This window comes from Scophthalmus maximus, chromosome 18, assembly GCF_022379125.1.
Source record: "Scophthalmus maximus strain ysfricsl-2021 chromosome 18, ASM2237912v1, whole genome shotgun sequence".
Lineage (NCBI taxonomy): Eukaryota > Metazoa > Chordata > Actinopteri > Pleuronectiformes > Scophthalmidae > Scophthalmus > Scophthalmus maximus.
Window position 1 is genome coordinate 12,928,496 of NC_061532.1, and position 14,634 is coordinate 12,943,129.

The 14,634-nt window shown below is 43.6% G+C and overlaps 2 protein-coding genes across 3 annotated transcripts in view; both read right to left on the reverse strand.

The window, feature by feature from the left end:
* syne1a (spectrin repeat containing, nuclear envelope 1a) overlaps positions 1-2,576 on the reverse strand; it is a 76,944-nt gene extending 74,368 nt beyond the window's left edge. For both annotated transcript variants that reach the window (XM_047328490.1, XM_047328489.1), the window contains exons 1-5: positions 2,446-2,576; positions 1,653-2,308; positions 978-1,157; positions 722-875; positions 111-269 (exon numbers count right to left, since the gene is read on the reverse strand). In XM_047328490.1, coding sequence (XP_047184446.1) covers positions 111-269; positions 722-875; positions 978-1,157; positions 1,653-2,308; positions 2,446-2,457 — 1,161 coding nt within the window. In that variant the 5' untranslated portion in view covers positions 2,458-2,576. The remainder of the gene's footprint in view (positions 1-110; positions 270-721; positions 876-977; positions 1,158-1,652; positions 2,309-2,445) is intronic.
* A 147-nt stretch (positions 2,577-2,723) lies between these two features.
* Positions 2,724-14,634, reverse strand: part of LOC124849606 (nesprin-1-like) — a 38,156-nt gene continuing 26,245 nt past the window's right edge. The window contains exons 11-37 of the mRNA XM_047328852.1: positions 14,297-14,434; positions 13,874-14,038; positions 13,675-13,787; positions 13,339-13,507; positions 13,030-13,126; positions 11,455-11,660; positions 10,827-10,991; positions 10,484-10,636; positions 10,153-10,296; positions 9,838-10,014; positions 9,396-9,554; positions 8,983-9,147; positions 8,710-8,844; positions 8,228-8,389; positions 7,892-8,100; positions 7,697-7,805; positions 7,447-7,611; positions 7,181-7,348; positions 6,816-6,980; positions 6,230-6,370; positions 5,957-6,117; positions 5,535-5,691; positions 4,610-4,837; positions 4,344-4,439; positions 3,938-4,125; positions 3,102-3,225; positions 2,724-2,915 (exon numbers count right to left, since the gene is read on the reverse strand). Coding sequence (XP_047184808.1) covers positions 2,724-2,915; positions 3,102-3,225; positions 3,938-4,125; positions 4,344-4,439; positions 4,610-4,837; positions 5,535-5,691; positions 5,957-6,117; positions 6,230-6,370; positions 6,816-6,980; positions 7,181-7,348; positions 7,447-7,611; positions 7,697-7,805; positions 7,892-8,100; positions 8,228-8,389; positions 8,710-8,844; positions 8,983-9,147; positions 9,396-9,554; positions 9,838-10,014; positions 10,153-10,296; positions 10,484-10,636; positions 10,827-10,991; positions 11,455-11,660; positions 13,030-13,126; positions 13,339-13,507; positions 13,675-13,787; positions 13,874-14,038; positions 14,297-14,434 — 4,251 coding nt within the window. The remainder of the gene's footprint in view (positions 2,916-3,101; positions 3,226-3,937; positions 4,126-4,343; positions 4,440-4,609; positions 4,838-5,534; positions 5,692-5,956; positions 6,118-6,229; positions 6,371-6,815; positions 6,981-7,180; positions 7,349-7,446; positions 7,612-7,696; positions 7,806-7,891; positions 8,101-8,227; positions 8,390-8,709; positions 8,845-8,982; positions 9,148-9,395; positions 9,555-9,837; positions 10,015-10,152; positions 10,297-10,483; positions 10,637-10,826; positions 10,992-11,454; positions 11,661-13,029; positions 13,127-13,338; positions 13,508-13,674; positions 13,788-13,873; positions 14,039-14,296; positions 14,435-14,634) is intronic.

Sequence of the window (14,634 nt, forward strand, 5' to 3'; positions counted from 1 at the left end):
TTGAATGCATCAAGCATGTGTATTAATAAAAAAACAGACATGGATTGTGATTAATTCTGTCACTTTTCCGAAATAGCTGCTTGCATGATACAGCATCTAGCAACCCTCACCTCCAACCACTGGTCTCTCAACATCTCCATGTCTCTCTGGATGGCGCGAGTATCCGAACTGGGGACCTTCTCCAGCTCTCTCTGCAGGTCTTCAACTGCACTGATGAGCTGGTCCATGTCTTCCTGTTTTACTCGCAACTCAGCTTTGACAGTCTCGTGCTGGAGATGGACAAAGATGAGGGGCAGAAGGATTGACAACAGATCACCACTAGAGGGAGAGTTGCTGTACAAACTAGGAGGGAAGAGAGGGTGTTAGTGTGTCAAAGTGAAGCACTGAGAGTTTGAGTTGATGGTCTGATATGCAGGTAACATTGTACACACTGCACTGTGATAGATGCAAAAAGATAACTCCAGAATTAGGTACAGTGCAGACTCCAATTCTGCTGAAGTTTGACTGTTGACAAGTTATATAAAGTGAATGAATATGAACTACATTGAGATTCTGTCCTGACAGTCCTCGTATTTAGTTCAATGGACTATGACACATTACTATGTGTTTGAGATGATTCATGACCGCTATATATCATTTTTAACTACTACTGTACTGCACATTTAACCAATAACAAAAAACCCTATAATTTACTTCGAAAAACAAAAAAATAGATTCTGACCCGTGTGAAAGTCCATTTGGCCTCCTGAGCGGTGTGATTGTGGTCGGGCAGATTGTGAGCAACGCTCTGAGCATTCTCCACGACAGCGCAAAGGCTCGACTTCAGGTGGTGAAACTGACGGAGAAGATCTACCACAACTCCACTCTGTTCCTGACTGCATGTGAAAAAGAGTTTGTTGGTAAAACCAAACAGATGCATCAGCTGTTAATCTGTTGTGAATAAGTCTATATCCCTCTCCGTCGTCTACTCTTCTTACCCGGTGGTGATCAGTATCTTGACGTCCTCCCAGGCTGTCTTCACCAAGGCTACCTCCCTGCGAGCCTCCCCAGCCAGCTCACTGTCTCTCTGGGCCAGCTGGCTTCCCTTCTCCTCCAACCACTGCTGGGAGTGCTGCAGGGACTGGAGCTCATCCTCCAGCTGGACGAAGAAACGCAGCCTGGGAGGAGCAGATGCAGAAGAAAACAATGGGGATCACTCGCTTGATCCCGACATAATACTGTATATCTCATTTTCCAGGAGATCAGATTTAAATGGAATTGTCAGTAAATAGTTTGGCTTCATTCATATTCAGTGTTTTCTAGGGGAGATTGGCACGAAACAGGTTTTTACAGATTGTGTCTGCAACCTGTTTGAAAGCATATTCAACAGTATGATTTTGAGAACAACAAAGCTGGCATAGAAACAACAGATGTGTTTGCAGAGGTGTAAAACTACAGGTTCACAAAAACAATACTCTTGAAGATTTGTTTTTTTTTTTATCCAAATGACAGAGATGAAATGCTATTTCAAAAGAATACAATGAGCTGAGCAGAAGAGAAAGAAAAAAAGTCCCTTTTTAGTGTTGCATATAGTTCATTGGACAGATAGTGATATTGCTTGTAGGGGGTCTCACAATTGTATGACTGGTTATCTTGATTATCATTCTTCATACCTGTTTTGAAAGGCCTGTACAGAGCTCTCTCTGGCCTCCTCTTGCCTCACTTCAGCCTCCAGTTTCTTCAAATTCTTCAACACCTCCTCCTTCCTCTCCCTGAAGGAGCTCCACAGGGCACTCAAAGCATCTGCTTCGCTCTGTCTCCACCCAACGCCCCTCTGCACTTCCTCCAGAGCCATCATGAGGGCCACTGCCTGTCCTCTGCAGGACATTCTTCCCTGAGGATAGCTTGCGTCTCTGGTGCCCCGCCACTCGGCCCCACACAGGTGCAGGTGTGCCTTGCTCAGCTGCCCATCTAACCCGACTGCCTCGGCCTCGAGCCGGGCCACGTCTTTAGCCACTTCCCCTAATCCATGATGCAGCTCTTCAGCCTTGGAGCGGTCCCAGCTCCCCCTGCCCTCCACGGCCTCGTGCAGACGGTGCACAACCTTAGCCGCTGTGCCGTGCTTCTGGAGGAAGGCCTTTAACTCAGTCAGGCACTCTTTCCGGAGGAGCAGGAGACGCTGGGATTCGCGGAGGGGCTGAAGGCAATCCTCTTTCCAGCCCTGGAGCTGCTGTTGGGCTTCTGGGGTGGAACAGCGAAGCAGGGAAGACTCTCTTTGGTGGAGTGTCTCTCTCAGCGATGCATACGCCTGTAGTTGCGCCTCATGCTCCTGCAACAAGACGTGATAATTAGACAAATTTGTGTAAGCTTTAATGGCCATCAACATAAATTTGTTCACTGCAAGTGTCCTATTATCGAGAGCCAATAAAGGACATCCTTGTTAACAGCTAATAATCAATTTCTCACCTCCAGCATCATAATTGCAGCCTCAAGATCAGCAATATCAACCTGGGAAGAGCTTCTCAAGACTGACAGCAAGTTTTCACTCCTTTGGGTCAGAGTCAGCAACGCCTGATCAAACAACTCAAGATGTGACAACTGCGACTCCAGCAACTTGAACCTTAAGGAGAAGTTTGGAAGAAGAATGTGACAGAGATATTTTAAGAGGTGTAAGATTAAACAAAAATAAACAACAAATGCTGGAATCCATTCATGCGGAGGTATACGGATGAAAATAATCTTTGTCATGATGTATAAAAGCACAATTGCCTGTGTGATATGCTGTTCTTCACAGAAGCAGATCTGTCCTGTAGCTGAGTGAGATCATCGCTGAGCGCCTGGACAAGAGCTTTAGGTGCCGTGGGATACAGACACACTGCAAGATTCCCAAGACCCTGGAGAAGAATCTCATAGGACTGCGTCTCTCCCTGCATTTCCTAGGGAAATAAATATTTAAAAATTGTGAAAAATAAAAAAATGGCAGAAAGAAAACATATGTATAATGGGTGAGGTGACACATGATTAAAAAACGGCAGTTAAATACAATCAAATAATTCAAAATTAAAGTGAATTGCAAAGTTCCTGCAAACTGAGAGACAAATAAGGAATATTGAAAAATGTACCTGCACAATTTGTAGTTCATTCCTAATCTTCACTTTGTCGGCAGAGAGCAGGTCGGTGTCAGGACAACAAACACACTCACACCTGTCCAACCAGTTTTTCATGGACGAATTCTCCTTTTCAAATCTGTAGATAAGAAGGTGGTATGTATTTAAATCAAAGAAAATGTATGCAGCACCATCCTAAGAATGAAGTGATGAATATTGATTCAACAATAGATGGATACTATTAACAGATACTGTTATGATCTTAAAGTACACACACACACACACACACACAGCTATGTGTGTTAAATATTCTTCCTCTGACCACAACTCAGTATCAGTGACAGGGTCATAATAGGACAACCATATCTCGCCAGAGCACCCAGTGCTCTAAGTAATCCCTCATACATTGACCTGCAGGGAAGGAGATGAGGTTGACAACAGAGCAACACAGAACCACACATACAGTACACAAACTGACACATAAACCCAGCAGAGGTTTATCGGCAGAAAAATAAATGAGTTCATTTAAAAATAAGCATTTTAGACAGTTTCCACAGCGAAGGAATTCTTTTCTTCTCCTGAACAATACGATGAATAAGAAACAATTGCTCCAGTAAAAGTCTATTGTGTGAACAAAGAAGATTTTAGCAAAAGCGTATTATTAGAACAGAAATGTGATGACTGACAGGGGGACAGACAGACTCCTCTACATCACACTAAGATCAGGGAACGATTCAGGGAATAAAAGAATAAATTGGCAAGGAGAGAAGGAATCAGCAGAAAGAGCACACGCACAATAAAAGGAGAACAAATAATGTTGTGGGCACATTCACGTTTGCTGCTCATAGTACCTTTGCCACAGAGCAAGAAGACTCTCTAACAAAGCTTGCTTTTCTGCAGCCTTTTCCAGGAACTGTCCGCGTTGCTTCTGGAGGTCAGCCACCTCTTCCTCCGGCTGGCTGCCCTCTCCGAGCCTCTTCATGGCCGAACATAGAGCCATCAGCCGGGGCTTCAGCTGCTCAGCGGCCTGGCAGACATCCTGGAGGAAACAGAAACATGTTTTTTCTTTAACTCAGCAGGCATAATTAAAAACTAAACTAAACTAAACTACCAAAGAGATGCATCCTTTGGATTCCCTAGAATACAGTGTCAATATCAAAATCCAGTCAAACACATTATCACATACGGACTACTAATTATTGTTAAGGATGACTATCTCTATTTCCCTCTCCCTGCGTTCTCTGTGTTTTATCTCACCATGTGATTCTGGAGGATTTTGTAGGTCTCAGATGATGAACAGCACGTGATCGGACAGTCAAGCTTCTCTCTAATATCACACATTGTTTTCTTGACCTGACAGAGACAAAAACGTCATTTGAAAAATACAAAAACACACTGGCACCAGAAAGTCATAGCGTCAATTTCTACATCGAAAAATTGAAAGGATTGACATGTGTTTTGATGCCCTTTTGGCTTGAAATCACTTTTGTAACTTTGTTATAGCCTTACGAGTTGCTAAATACCTGTTCACGGTTATCATTGTATCTCTGCCTGTAGCAGACACTCTGGTTGAGTTGTCCTCCCAGCTGCTCTACTCTCCCCTTCAGCTCCTCCCAGTAACGCCTCATCTGGGAAAGTTGTGCCCGGATACATCCAGCCTCTCCGGGGGTCACAAACCCCGACAGGGCCTCACAGTCTTCCTCCATGTGAGCCAGGGCTGCCCTTCTCTCCTCTAAACCCTTCCCCACCTCCTGGAGGGATGCAAACACACGAAACAATGTTTATGGAGAAATATACAATAAATGAGAAGCAACAATTTAGAGTGGGAGAAAAAGACTCGATAATAAAAATATTTTTGAAGGCAGTTTACTACCAAGTTAAAAAGACACTTTTTAAATCTTCAATATTTGATTTATCTGGCAAAGAGGTTCATGGAGGTGTAGAACATTAAAAGCACAAAATCAGGGGTAGAAAATAAACACTGATTGGTTTCTTGAGGTTTTCAAACTCTCAACAAATCAAATTGCTGCCTCAGGATTTTAGAAAAGTCCTGTCACCCCAAATTTTTTTTCATAAGACTTTCTCCAGATATCTGCAGGATTGACAGGACCGTAGTCTGGATGTGTAAGATAATTTTCTTCAATTTGATCAATTTACTTTCTATATCCCAGTCCTCGCTGCAGCAGTGACCCAATTTTCCCCTTGGGTTTAGATTAAAATGTCATCTTATTTCATCTAACACTTAATAACCCTGAGGCCATACTGTACACTAACAGACACAAGGTCAGACAGCAATTTTGACTAGTTGCACTTGGAGCTATGAAAAAAAAAAAGTGCGGATGATGCATATGTATTTGTGAATATCATAGGATTATTGAGGGAAAAAACACCAAAAACAAGACACGGAATGAAATTCTGAAATAAAAGGAGAAACATGAGATACAGTACCTCCACTGTACTGATGTTTTTGTCTAAAGGATCCAAGGAGGAGGCTGCATTGATGGCCTCAAGCTCCTTCTCTTTCTCATAGATCCAAGAGGAAAGAGTCTCTGATTCACTGCTGAAGTGTTCCCACCACACACACATCTTATCCAGCTGGACAACGCTGCAAGACACACGATTAGGAAAGACCAATTTCTATGTTTCAGTCATAAAAAAGAGATGAGAACAAACACAATGACACTCGATTGGAATCAAAAGTTTGTACTGGCACCTCATTCAAATGAAATGGCTTTAAAAAATATGAGTCAAAAATGTGAGCCATTTTTTTTCCAATCAAACTTGGAAATATGACTTTGAGTTTGAGGAAGTTAAAGAACACTTAAGGTGTGGGGGAATTAGGTTAACTTAGATAAGTTAATTAAACTCACTTCTTGTTGAGGTGGTCTTGCAGTTGAGTGACTGATTCTCTGGTGGACTGGGCCTGCTGTAGAAGAAGAGTCTGATTCTTTGGACCAAGCTGAATATCTGCTGCCTTCTCTAGGAGCAGATCTGCTGTCACGCAACATTCGTCAAGCCTGGTGAAGAGCTCCTACACGCAGAAAAGAATATTATTGTATAATAATATATTGTAATATATTGTATAAGCAAATGCAGGGTATACAGTACTGTATATGCATAAACAGGCACACACACATACACACCTTATTGCGCTCCAGTTCAGTTCTCAGGCTGTCCAAACTGTTGAAAATAAGGTCTCTGTGTAGTTCATTGTTGGTATTGCTGACAAACCTCCAAACCATTTGTCTCTCTGCTTCAAAATTCTGCCAGGAGCTCAGAGTGGCCTTAGGATGAAAACAAATAAAGAGTAATATATCTTTAAATTACAAATGATTGTTTACAGTGTGACGAAGGCCCCAGGAAACTTTTATCCAGGTTAGAAAACAAAGTGAGTCATGTAAAATGAAACAATAAAATTCAACATCAAGCTCCCTCTGGATTATTATCAAACACTGTCGGGCTCAAACTAAATTTGCCCTTTGAATCAAATAGACAAACACCAACACCTTGAACTTCTATCCCTGATGTTTTGGAGTGATAATGATGAATTGTATTAACAAATCCCTGGACAACACGCACAAACAAAATGAACACACCACACAACAATTGATATCCGGTCATGGTTCGATGTGGACCGATCAATGATCACAGCAGGGGTTTGTGCGACTGATCGATGACACTTGCAGATGCAAACATTGAGCACCTGAGAGAAATCCAGGCTCGGCATACCTGCAGGTTGTGCTCTTTGGCCCCCGATTTGCGGTCGACCTCTGTGAAAGCTCCCTCCAGTTCCCGTAGAGAAGGACTGAGTGCCTCCCCTTTCTGCAGCTGGCGGCAGTGGGACACCAGAAGCTCGGCCTCTCTCCTGTTAGCGTGCAGGCGCCTCAGGTGTTGCTATAAAACACACACAGACAAGAAAACACGTCAGATGACATGGCTTTGCGTTATCATTAAAACCGACCTGTGTCAGATGACATGTCAATTTGTGTTCATTGCCATGTCATCTGAACGTATCCTTTTGATGGCTGCTACTGTAAATCAAACGTCTGTACAGTACACAGTTGAAATCACAGCTGTCCCATCTCAACACACACCTGGTGAATATGGTAAAGTTGGTTGGCCACCTCCAGATCCTCGGCATCAAGGATCTTGCTGGTCTGCTCCTCTGCCTCCCTCCGCGCTCTCAGAACCTCCTCGAGAGCACCACGCACCTCCTCCCTCAGCTCCTCGTACTCGAACATGGCAGAGCCCTCTTCATCCCACTGTGAATGACGGAGGCAGAGGATCAGTCAAAGGATTTCACTGTAGAAAGCGCAGGTAGAGACAGATTGTTTTACACTCTAAGAATATCTCTGATTACCTGACGGAGTGACGAGAAGAGTGCCCGAAGGTCAGTTGAGAGTTTGGCCAGGGCCGTTCGTTGTCTCTGAACCTCCAGTTCGGAGCTAACCTCAGACAGCTCGGTAAGGAGGCTTTTGAGCCACAATAAGCTCTCCTCTCGGGCATCTACTGCTTCCTGCAGTGCCTGAAGATGGTGGAAGCCCAAAAAAAAGTTGAGTGAAGTTGAGCTGTAATGAATCAGAAACTAATCTCTGCCCTTGCTTACTCACCTGAACAGCAGCATCCACTTGCTCCTGATGGCTGGAATTTCTTGCCGTGTCTCTCAGGAGCCTCACCTGCCTCCTCTGAGATGAGAGCCAATCAGACAATTCGCAGAACCTAGGAAAAGGAACAATTACTTGAAACAGACTTGGAGATGTTGGGGATAATGTACAGACTTAGAGTTGATGTCGTTGATCTTTTACCTTTCATTCCACTCTTTCCATTTGTCAGGGTGCTGCTCCAGTTTGAGGTGGGTGCTTTTGATTTGCTCTGCAACCTCTTCTACAGCCCTTCTGGTGGAGTCTAGTGTTCGATACGCCAGGTCGTTGTCAGGCAACGTATGACACAGATCCTCCATGTTCCTAATCCTCTTCTCACACAAAGTCAGAGGTTTGCGTTCCCTGAAGAAAGTCTGGAGATAAGAGCAAGAAATGTTGAACCTTGAGAGGCCTACAGAATCACGATGACAGCAACGGCATGTGATTTAATCTGACTCTTGGATTAATCTGTTCTAAGTTTCTACCAAACAAGGGGCTCACTCTGTGTTCTTTTATCACTCGCTCACTGGTACAGGTGCCAGACAGGGCTTGCATTTCTCTGTCCAGCTCCGCTCTGCAGTCTTGTAGGACCACAGCCACGCGACTTTGCTCCACCTCCACCTTGACACGGAGAAGGTGAGATGGCACCGCGCCCTGGATGTCCTGTGGAAAAGAAAGAGAAGACACACAGTATAGGAGACATGGAAGATAAGACATTTTGTATAATATCCAGTACAAGAGTTTTGGTCTCCTATTCCAACATCCCAGAGAATGTCAGAGACAAAATATCGCCTAGGGAGACAGCGAGTAAACACTTAGAGGGATGCATTTTAATCTATCTAGTACAGGTTAATTGGAAACACAGTGTATGGAAACTTTACCAATGCCGAAGGTCGTCCTGGTTAAGTTAATGAAGCAACAGCTATGCACCTCAAGAGATGTGCAGTAATTAGTGTGAGTGGTAAAGCATGGCGACCCCCGACCTTCCAGTGTTTGTGCAGCCTGCGGACTGTCTCTTGAAGCCCCTCTTGTTCCTCCTGCGGTAGGATGTCAGTCAGCTCATCACACGCCTTCAAGAACACGCTCAGCACCCGCTGGTCCAGTTGGCCAAAAAACTCCTACATTACAAAAATGCAAGACTGATGTGAGAAAGAGCAATTCTTGGGTTTTGATTCATGATATATGATAGTTTTAGTTCTGAGAGCAAACAAATTGCCCGTGTCCCTCGTGTATCAGCTCTATTTATGTCAATTTACAGTATGTTTCTTCAGTAGTTCCTCTGCATCTCCGGTCTCTCTCAAGCAGCCCTGAGCTTTCTTCAGCACCCTTTCCAGTTCTTGTCGTGATTCCTCGAACCTTCTCCTCAGGCAATTGTTGGCCTCCTCCTGCCTCCTCCAGTCCCCAACCTCCTTCAACAAAGCCTGAGAGGAGGGACAGAAGGTTCATGGTGATTGTAATTGGTTTCTTTGGTAATAATATTTTGTAATTAGTTTATTTGTGTTACATCAAGCAACAGAGTAATGAGACACGTGAGGTAAATGTGCAATGATGCCTCCTGGGGGGGTTTAGATTTTCTTGTAATCTCATTAATATTATCAGTACCATGGGTACCGCAATCACTGTGTGGCATTCTGGCATGTGTGGGTGTACATGTGTGTATAATGCTCACCTGTGCTGAGCTCTGTATTTCAGCTACTCTCTTTTGCAGCAGTGACAGGTCAAAGTTTCGGAGCACCTTGCTGGTGCAAAGCGTCCTCTGCAGGGTGTGGTGATTCCTCTCAATCACTGCTAGACATCGTTTACAGCTTTGCTGCTGGTTTAATAAATCCTACAGACATTGTGGCAACAAATACATTTCAGCTAAGAACAGGTTGTAAAGGAGATGATAAATATTATCTTTTTGACCAGGAAAGAGACAAATTTAATCAAATGATCAGAATCACTTAATTAACAGTGAAAAATGATGGTCAACAGGCCTGAAATATCAATCATATACTATATGAACTTTGTGCTGAACACGTGCAGTGTGATGTCCAAAACAACTTAAATGAGAGGTGGCTTCTACCTTGTAACTATTTAAGTTAAGTCCTTGCACTGTTGTCATATCTGACCTGCCACTTTTGTTTGTGCTGGGCCTGGGCCTGTGAGTCTGGGTCTCTTGAAGCAGAGGTGATGCGACTGGCCCGCTCCAGGGCTTGGTAAAAAGCCGTGATGTGTTTCTCCATCTCCTCCAACAGTGGCAGCAGGATGTGGCACTCCCTCACCAGGGAGGGACAACGCTCTCTCACCTGGAGACAAAGAAAACATGCCATTAAACAGTGACATGAAAACGTGACGATGGTTCCTCAAAAGGATGTTAAAAAAGACAAAAGACTTAAGATTGATTTCACACTAGTTTTCACGATTTGGCCTTAAACGATACCTACTTTACTCAGCTGACTTTTGGCTGTTGTCATCGTTGCCATGAACCTGGCAGCCTCATCCTGTGATGCATCTTTGGCAAGAAGCTGAGCACTGCGAGCTGCCAACTTGTATTGCGTCTCCATGGCGACAACCTTTTGCTTGGTATTCTGAGACGAGACATGGAACCAAGGGTCATCTTACTTACAGCACTTTCATCCACACGGCTTTTGGCAAATCAAAACTATAGGTCACGCGGTTATTTTGTCTGCAGCCCTGACTTATTGTGTTGTACCTATGTTGTTGTCATAAGTCCTTAAAAAAAAGTCTTATGTTAGAGCTGTTTGGGTTCCTCACCTCCACATCCTGTAGAAAGCCTCTCACATTAAGGAAAGACACTTGAATTGGAGCATTGAGCTTGGCCTCTGCTGAGTCCAGCAGCTCTTTCAGGGCCAACGCAGCCTTCATGTGGTCTTTTCTCCACTTCTCCAACTCATCTACTCGAGCATACTGCAGCAAAAGAGAGATAATGCAGCCTTAGCAATTCATTTTAATGAGAAATTTACCATGCTTCAGTCAGATCAGTGCTAAATTAAAACCAAAAGAAATCTTAAAATTTCAAAAAGAAAAAAGCCTATTCTATTTTTGTCTGACATGTATGACTGTATTTTGTAGTCGTTTTAGCTTTTTTGTTTGTTACTTGTTTGACTTTGAGGATGAGGTCTCTCCACCGTCCATTCAAAAGAAGTAGCTGCCGCTTGAGATCAAGGGACACAGTCTCATCACACGTTTCAATGAGGAAATTCCCGGAGTCGTTCATGGTTGAATGCTGATCCATCCAGTGGCTGAGATTCCTGAAAAACTCCTGGAAGAGAAATAGAGAGACTCTTTAAAAGAAAGAAAGAAACCGAGACAGAGAGAAATTAAGACGAACAAAGAACAAAACAAAGACAGAGTGTCAAAGAAAAAAAAAATAGAGTTATTGAAAAAAGAAACAAAGAAAGGGATTCAGAGAAAGGACAATTAAAAACTGGGGTAATTAGCTGTCTAATCCTTGGTGGGGATGTGAATCTGGGGTAACCATGGCAATGCGACAACCAGAACATCCTTGGTGGCTTGTTGTAAGTCAAGCAGATCATTTCTTACATGAGTGGAGACTGCTAATAGAATTTTAGTTATGCAAACTAAATGCTTGAAACTGGGCTGAAGTGCATTTCATTGCCACTACTCTGAGGCATTTCAGTCCCTGAGGGGACTCTTAATATGTGAACAGAAAAAAAGCTATTGGTAAATGATGGGGTTTCCTACAATAATAAAGAGTATCATACCCTTTTAGTGTTTTCTGGCTGACTCAGGGCTTCCTCTGCATCCTCCAGCCAGGCCTGTAGGGAGGCCACGGTGGAGCTGTACCTCTCCCAGTTGGACAGCACCTCCTCCAGCATGCTCCTCACACTGCGCAGTTCCATCGACAGACTCCTCCACTGAGTCACCACCTCCCGCATGAACCTGCGCACCCCCACCTCACCCTCATCCACTAGAGGAGAGACGCATCAACTTTATCAACGATGACAGGAACAGCAGAATTTCAAAAACCAGACCTGCTGCTAGAACCGCTATGATCTCTGATCCTGTTACTTACTGAACATTAAAACAATGCTTAATGTTTGTTGATTTAAATAGATTCTCTGTGGGACTATAGTGACTTTTAAAAGAATAACAACATCATCTGTCTTAAAAATGAAAAGTCATAAATTGTACCCTTGTTTTGTTCAGTCTATTCAAGGGTTCTGCAGCTAAAGCTTTAATTAGTCTGGTATGACCAGTAGCTCATGTTTTGTGTGTGTGTATATATATATATATATATATATTTGAGAACTCTCCAGTCTCAGAAGTCCTGTACCAAAAACTACTGTCAGCAAGTGTGGTGCTGATAAATGAATCCACCAAATACAAATATACTGTTTCAAACAAGTATAATGCATTAAAATAGCAGATCAATTTCATTCTAGTCTCCATTTTTTCTTTATTTTATTACCTCAAACTGTGCAAATTTAACACACGATAAATGATCTCTATCTCTATCCAGCCGCTCAGAGCCCATGTTGTTAACTACCAGCAGGGTTCATGTGCGTGGAGGCGGTGGGGGGCATTTCATTTGTGGCATCGACCAATCAAGCAGCAGATGTACTGATTTGTTGCTGCACCTCACTTGCTGTGCTCTGCATACCCTAAAGCGGCACAACCGCGAAACCAAAAAGTCTAGCTCAGTTTGCGCCCAGAGACGTGCAGAAGTGGAGCAGCCCCTAACCGGCAAATGGGGTCGTATTCCCCACTGAGAGCTAAGAGTGGAGGAACCTCATTTAGCTGTAGCCTGCAGACTCCCCCCTTCCACCAGCGAATAGAACCAGACAGGGGCAGACTGAGCACTGGAGGAGAAAGCCTCACTGGTTACTGAGCGGCTGACAGTGGAAACTAAAGTTGAGATACAACACACTATGGTGAGATATTTACTGTCGGCGGGCATACTTCAGCAATCCAGCCAGTTTCAGTTAAAAGATAACATTCAAAGAACAGAATGCAATTAGTGTTGAGATATGACAATATATTATATGTGATTTGCAAATCTGTGATTTTGCCGTAATATGCGTATTGAGATATCTATCCATTTAATATTTCTGGATGTATTGGAGCAGTCTGTGCAATGTCCCTAATCAATGTGAAGATAGCAGACTGCGTAGTTGTTTTAGCTTTAGATGTGTTCCCATGCGGTGTTACTATATTGTGGGTGGAAAACTTGTGAGCTGGTGGTCCTGTACCTTTCAATTATATGTGGGACTATTCTATTAGAAAAATTATCTCTGAACTGCTGAATTACGTTCACTATTCACATTTTAACTGCTCACCTGAGCTGTCAGCTTTGACGTAGGCCTCAGCAGAGTGTTTCAGGGACTGGAAGAATGACTCGTAATTTTCAAAGAAGTGTTGCTTCTCCACAAATGACTGATGAAAACAGAGGTTAGAGAGGAAAGGCTATGTGAAGTGACAGTAAGAACAAGAACATCATACTGGATATTAAGCAATAAAACCAAAGGACACTTCATAAAAGGAATAAATTCGAGATTCCTATGACTTGTACACTTTCCACACATATTAACCTTCAAAGTCTGCATTTTAGCAGACCATGTACATCGTGAAAGAAAGCCTGAGCTTACGACATAGTTGTGCAGCATCAGTTCCACAGACTCTTGTCGGCCATATTTGATGATCCAGGATTTGAGCTTTGTCTCAGCTAGGGAGAGGAAGGCCTGCATGTGGTGTTTGTTCTCCAGGAATTCCATCTTGGCAAGGTGGATGCTAGAGGATGTAGAGATAAAGTTCATCCTGAAAAAAGAAAAATTAAGACCTTCAGCTTGACCCTCGCATTCTGCTTTACCTTTAAACATCACAGACGTCGATCATTACTATTGTCATAACTTGTGTCTGTTGTAATATTGTGGGCTGTAATTTTTTTTTTTAAACCAAAAGAGACTGGCAGTTGTCTTTCCCACCTCTCGGCCATGTCTTGAAGTTGGTCTGGGGGAACAGGGACTCCATCGACACTTCTGTCCTTATGGATCCTCTGAAGGACCTGCTGGTGACTTTCCAGGCTCTTCAACACATCCTGCGCAGTGTAAAGACATAAAGCATGTGACCACACTCCAAACAAAAAGCTTCTTTTTTTTATTCTGTGCATCACTCCATGCTAACCTTATGCTGCTCCAGGGCTCTGTGGACAGTCGTATCTGTCACGTCGTGCGCTTGCTGGACGACGATCTCTTGGCGCAGGGCACCTTCAGCCTCGTGCAGCCACGCCCCCACCATGTCGAGAGGAGCGGGGAGAGACCTGTCCAGCTGCAGATGCCAGTCCAGGAGCTGAGATTCAGAAAAAACATTGAGGAGACAAACTGTATGAGCACATTGTGACTGCACACAAAAAAAGCCTTTGGCAGCCTGATTACAGCTCAAAACAGAAAGCACATTCAATACAGATAAAACTGTTAGAATGTACAGGCTGTAAAAAAACAAACATCTGGTGCATTGCTTTTGCTTCATCAATTTGTGTCATAGTTGTATTTAATACATTACGAATAAATGGGAGACAAAGTGATTGTCCACAGTTGCTACTCTCACTCTGTTGGAGACCCTTTCCCAGGCTTGTTTGACCAGCGCCTGATCCACAGTCAGAATCCCGTCTCTCTGCGTGGACTGTAACGATCCCTCTACCTGCTTCCTCCTCATCTCCAACTGGACACGTAGACTCTTGAACGACTGAAAAGAAGCATGACACGAAATCTGACCATAGTTCACACTCGCCTTCAGAGACTCTTCGGAATAATGTGCAAAGAAAATGGGAATATCCCACATGCGGCCAAATATTGGAATGTATCCCGAGGCTTGGTGGAATAAGTCAGATTGACTGAAAATATGACGGCTGCTGTCTGATCCCCACAGTGTAGTGCCACTGATTA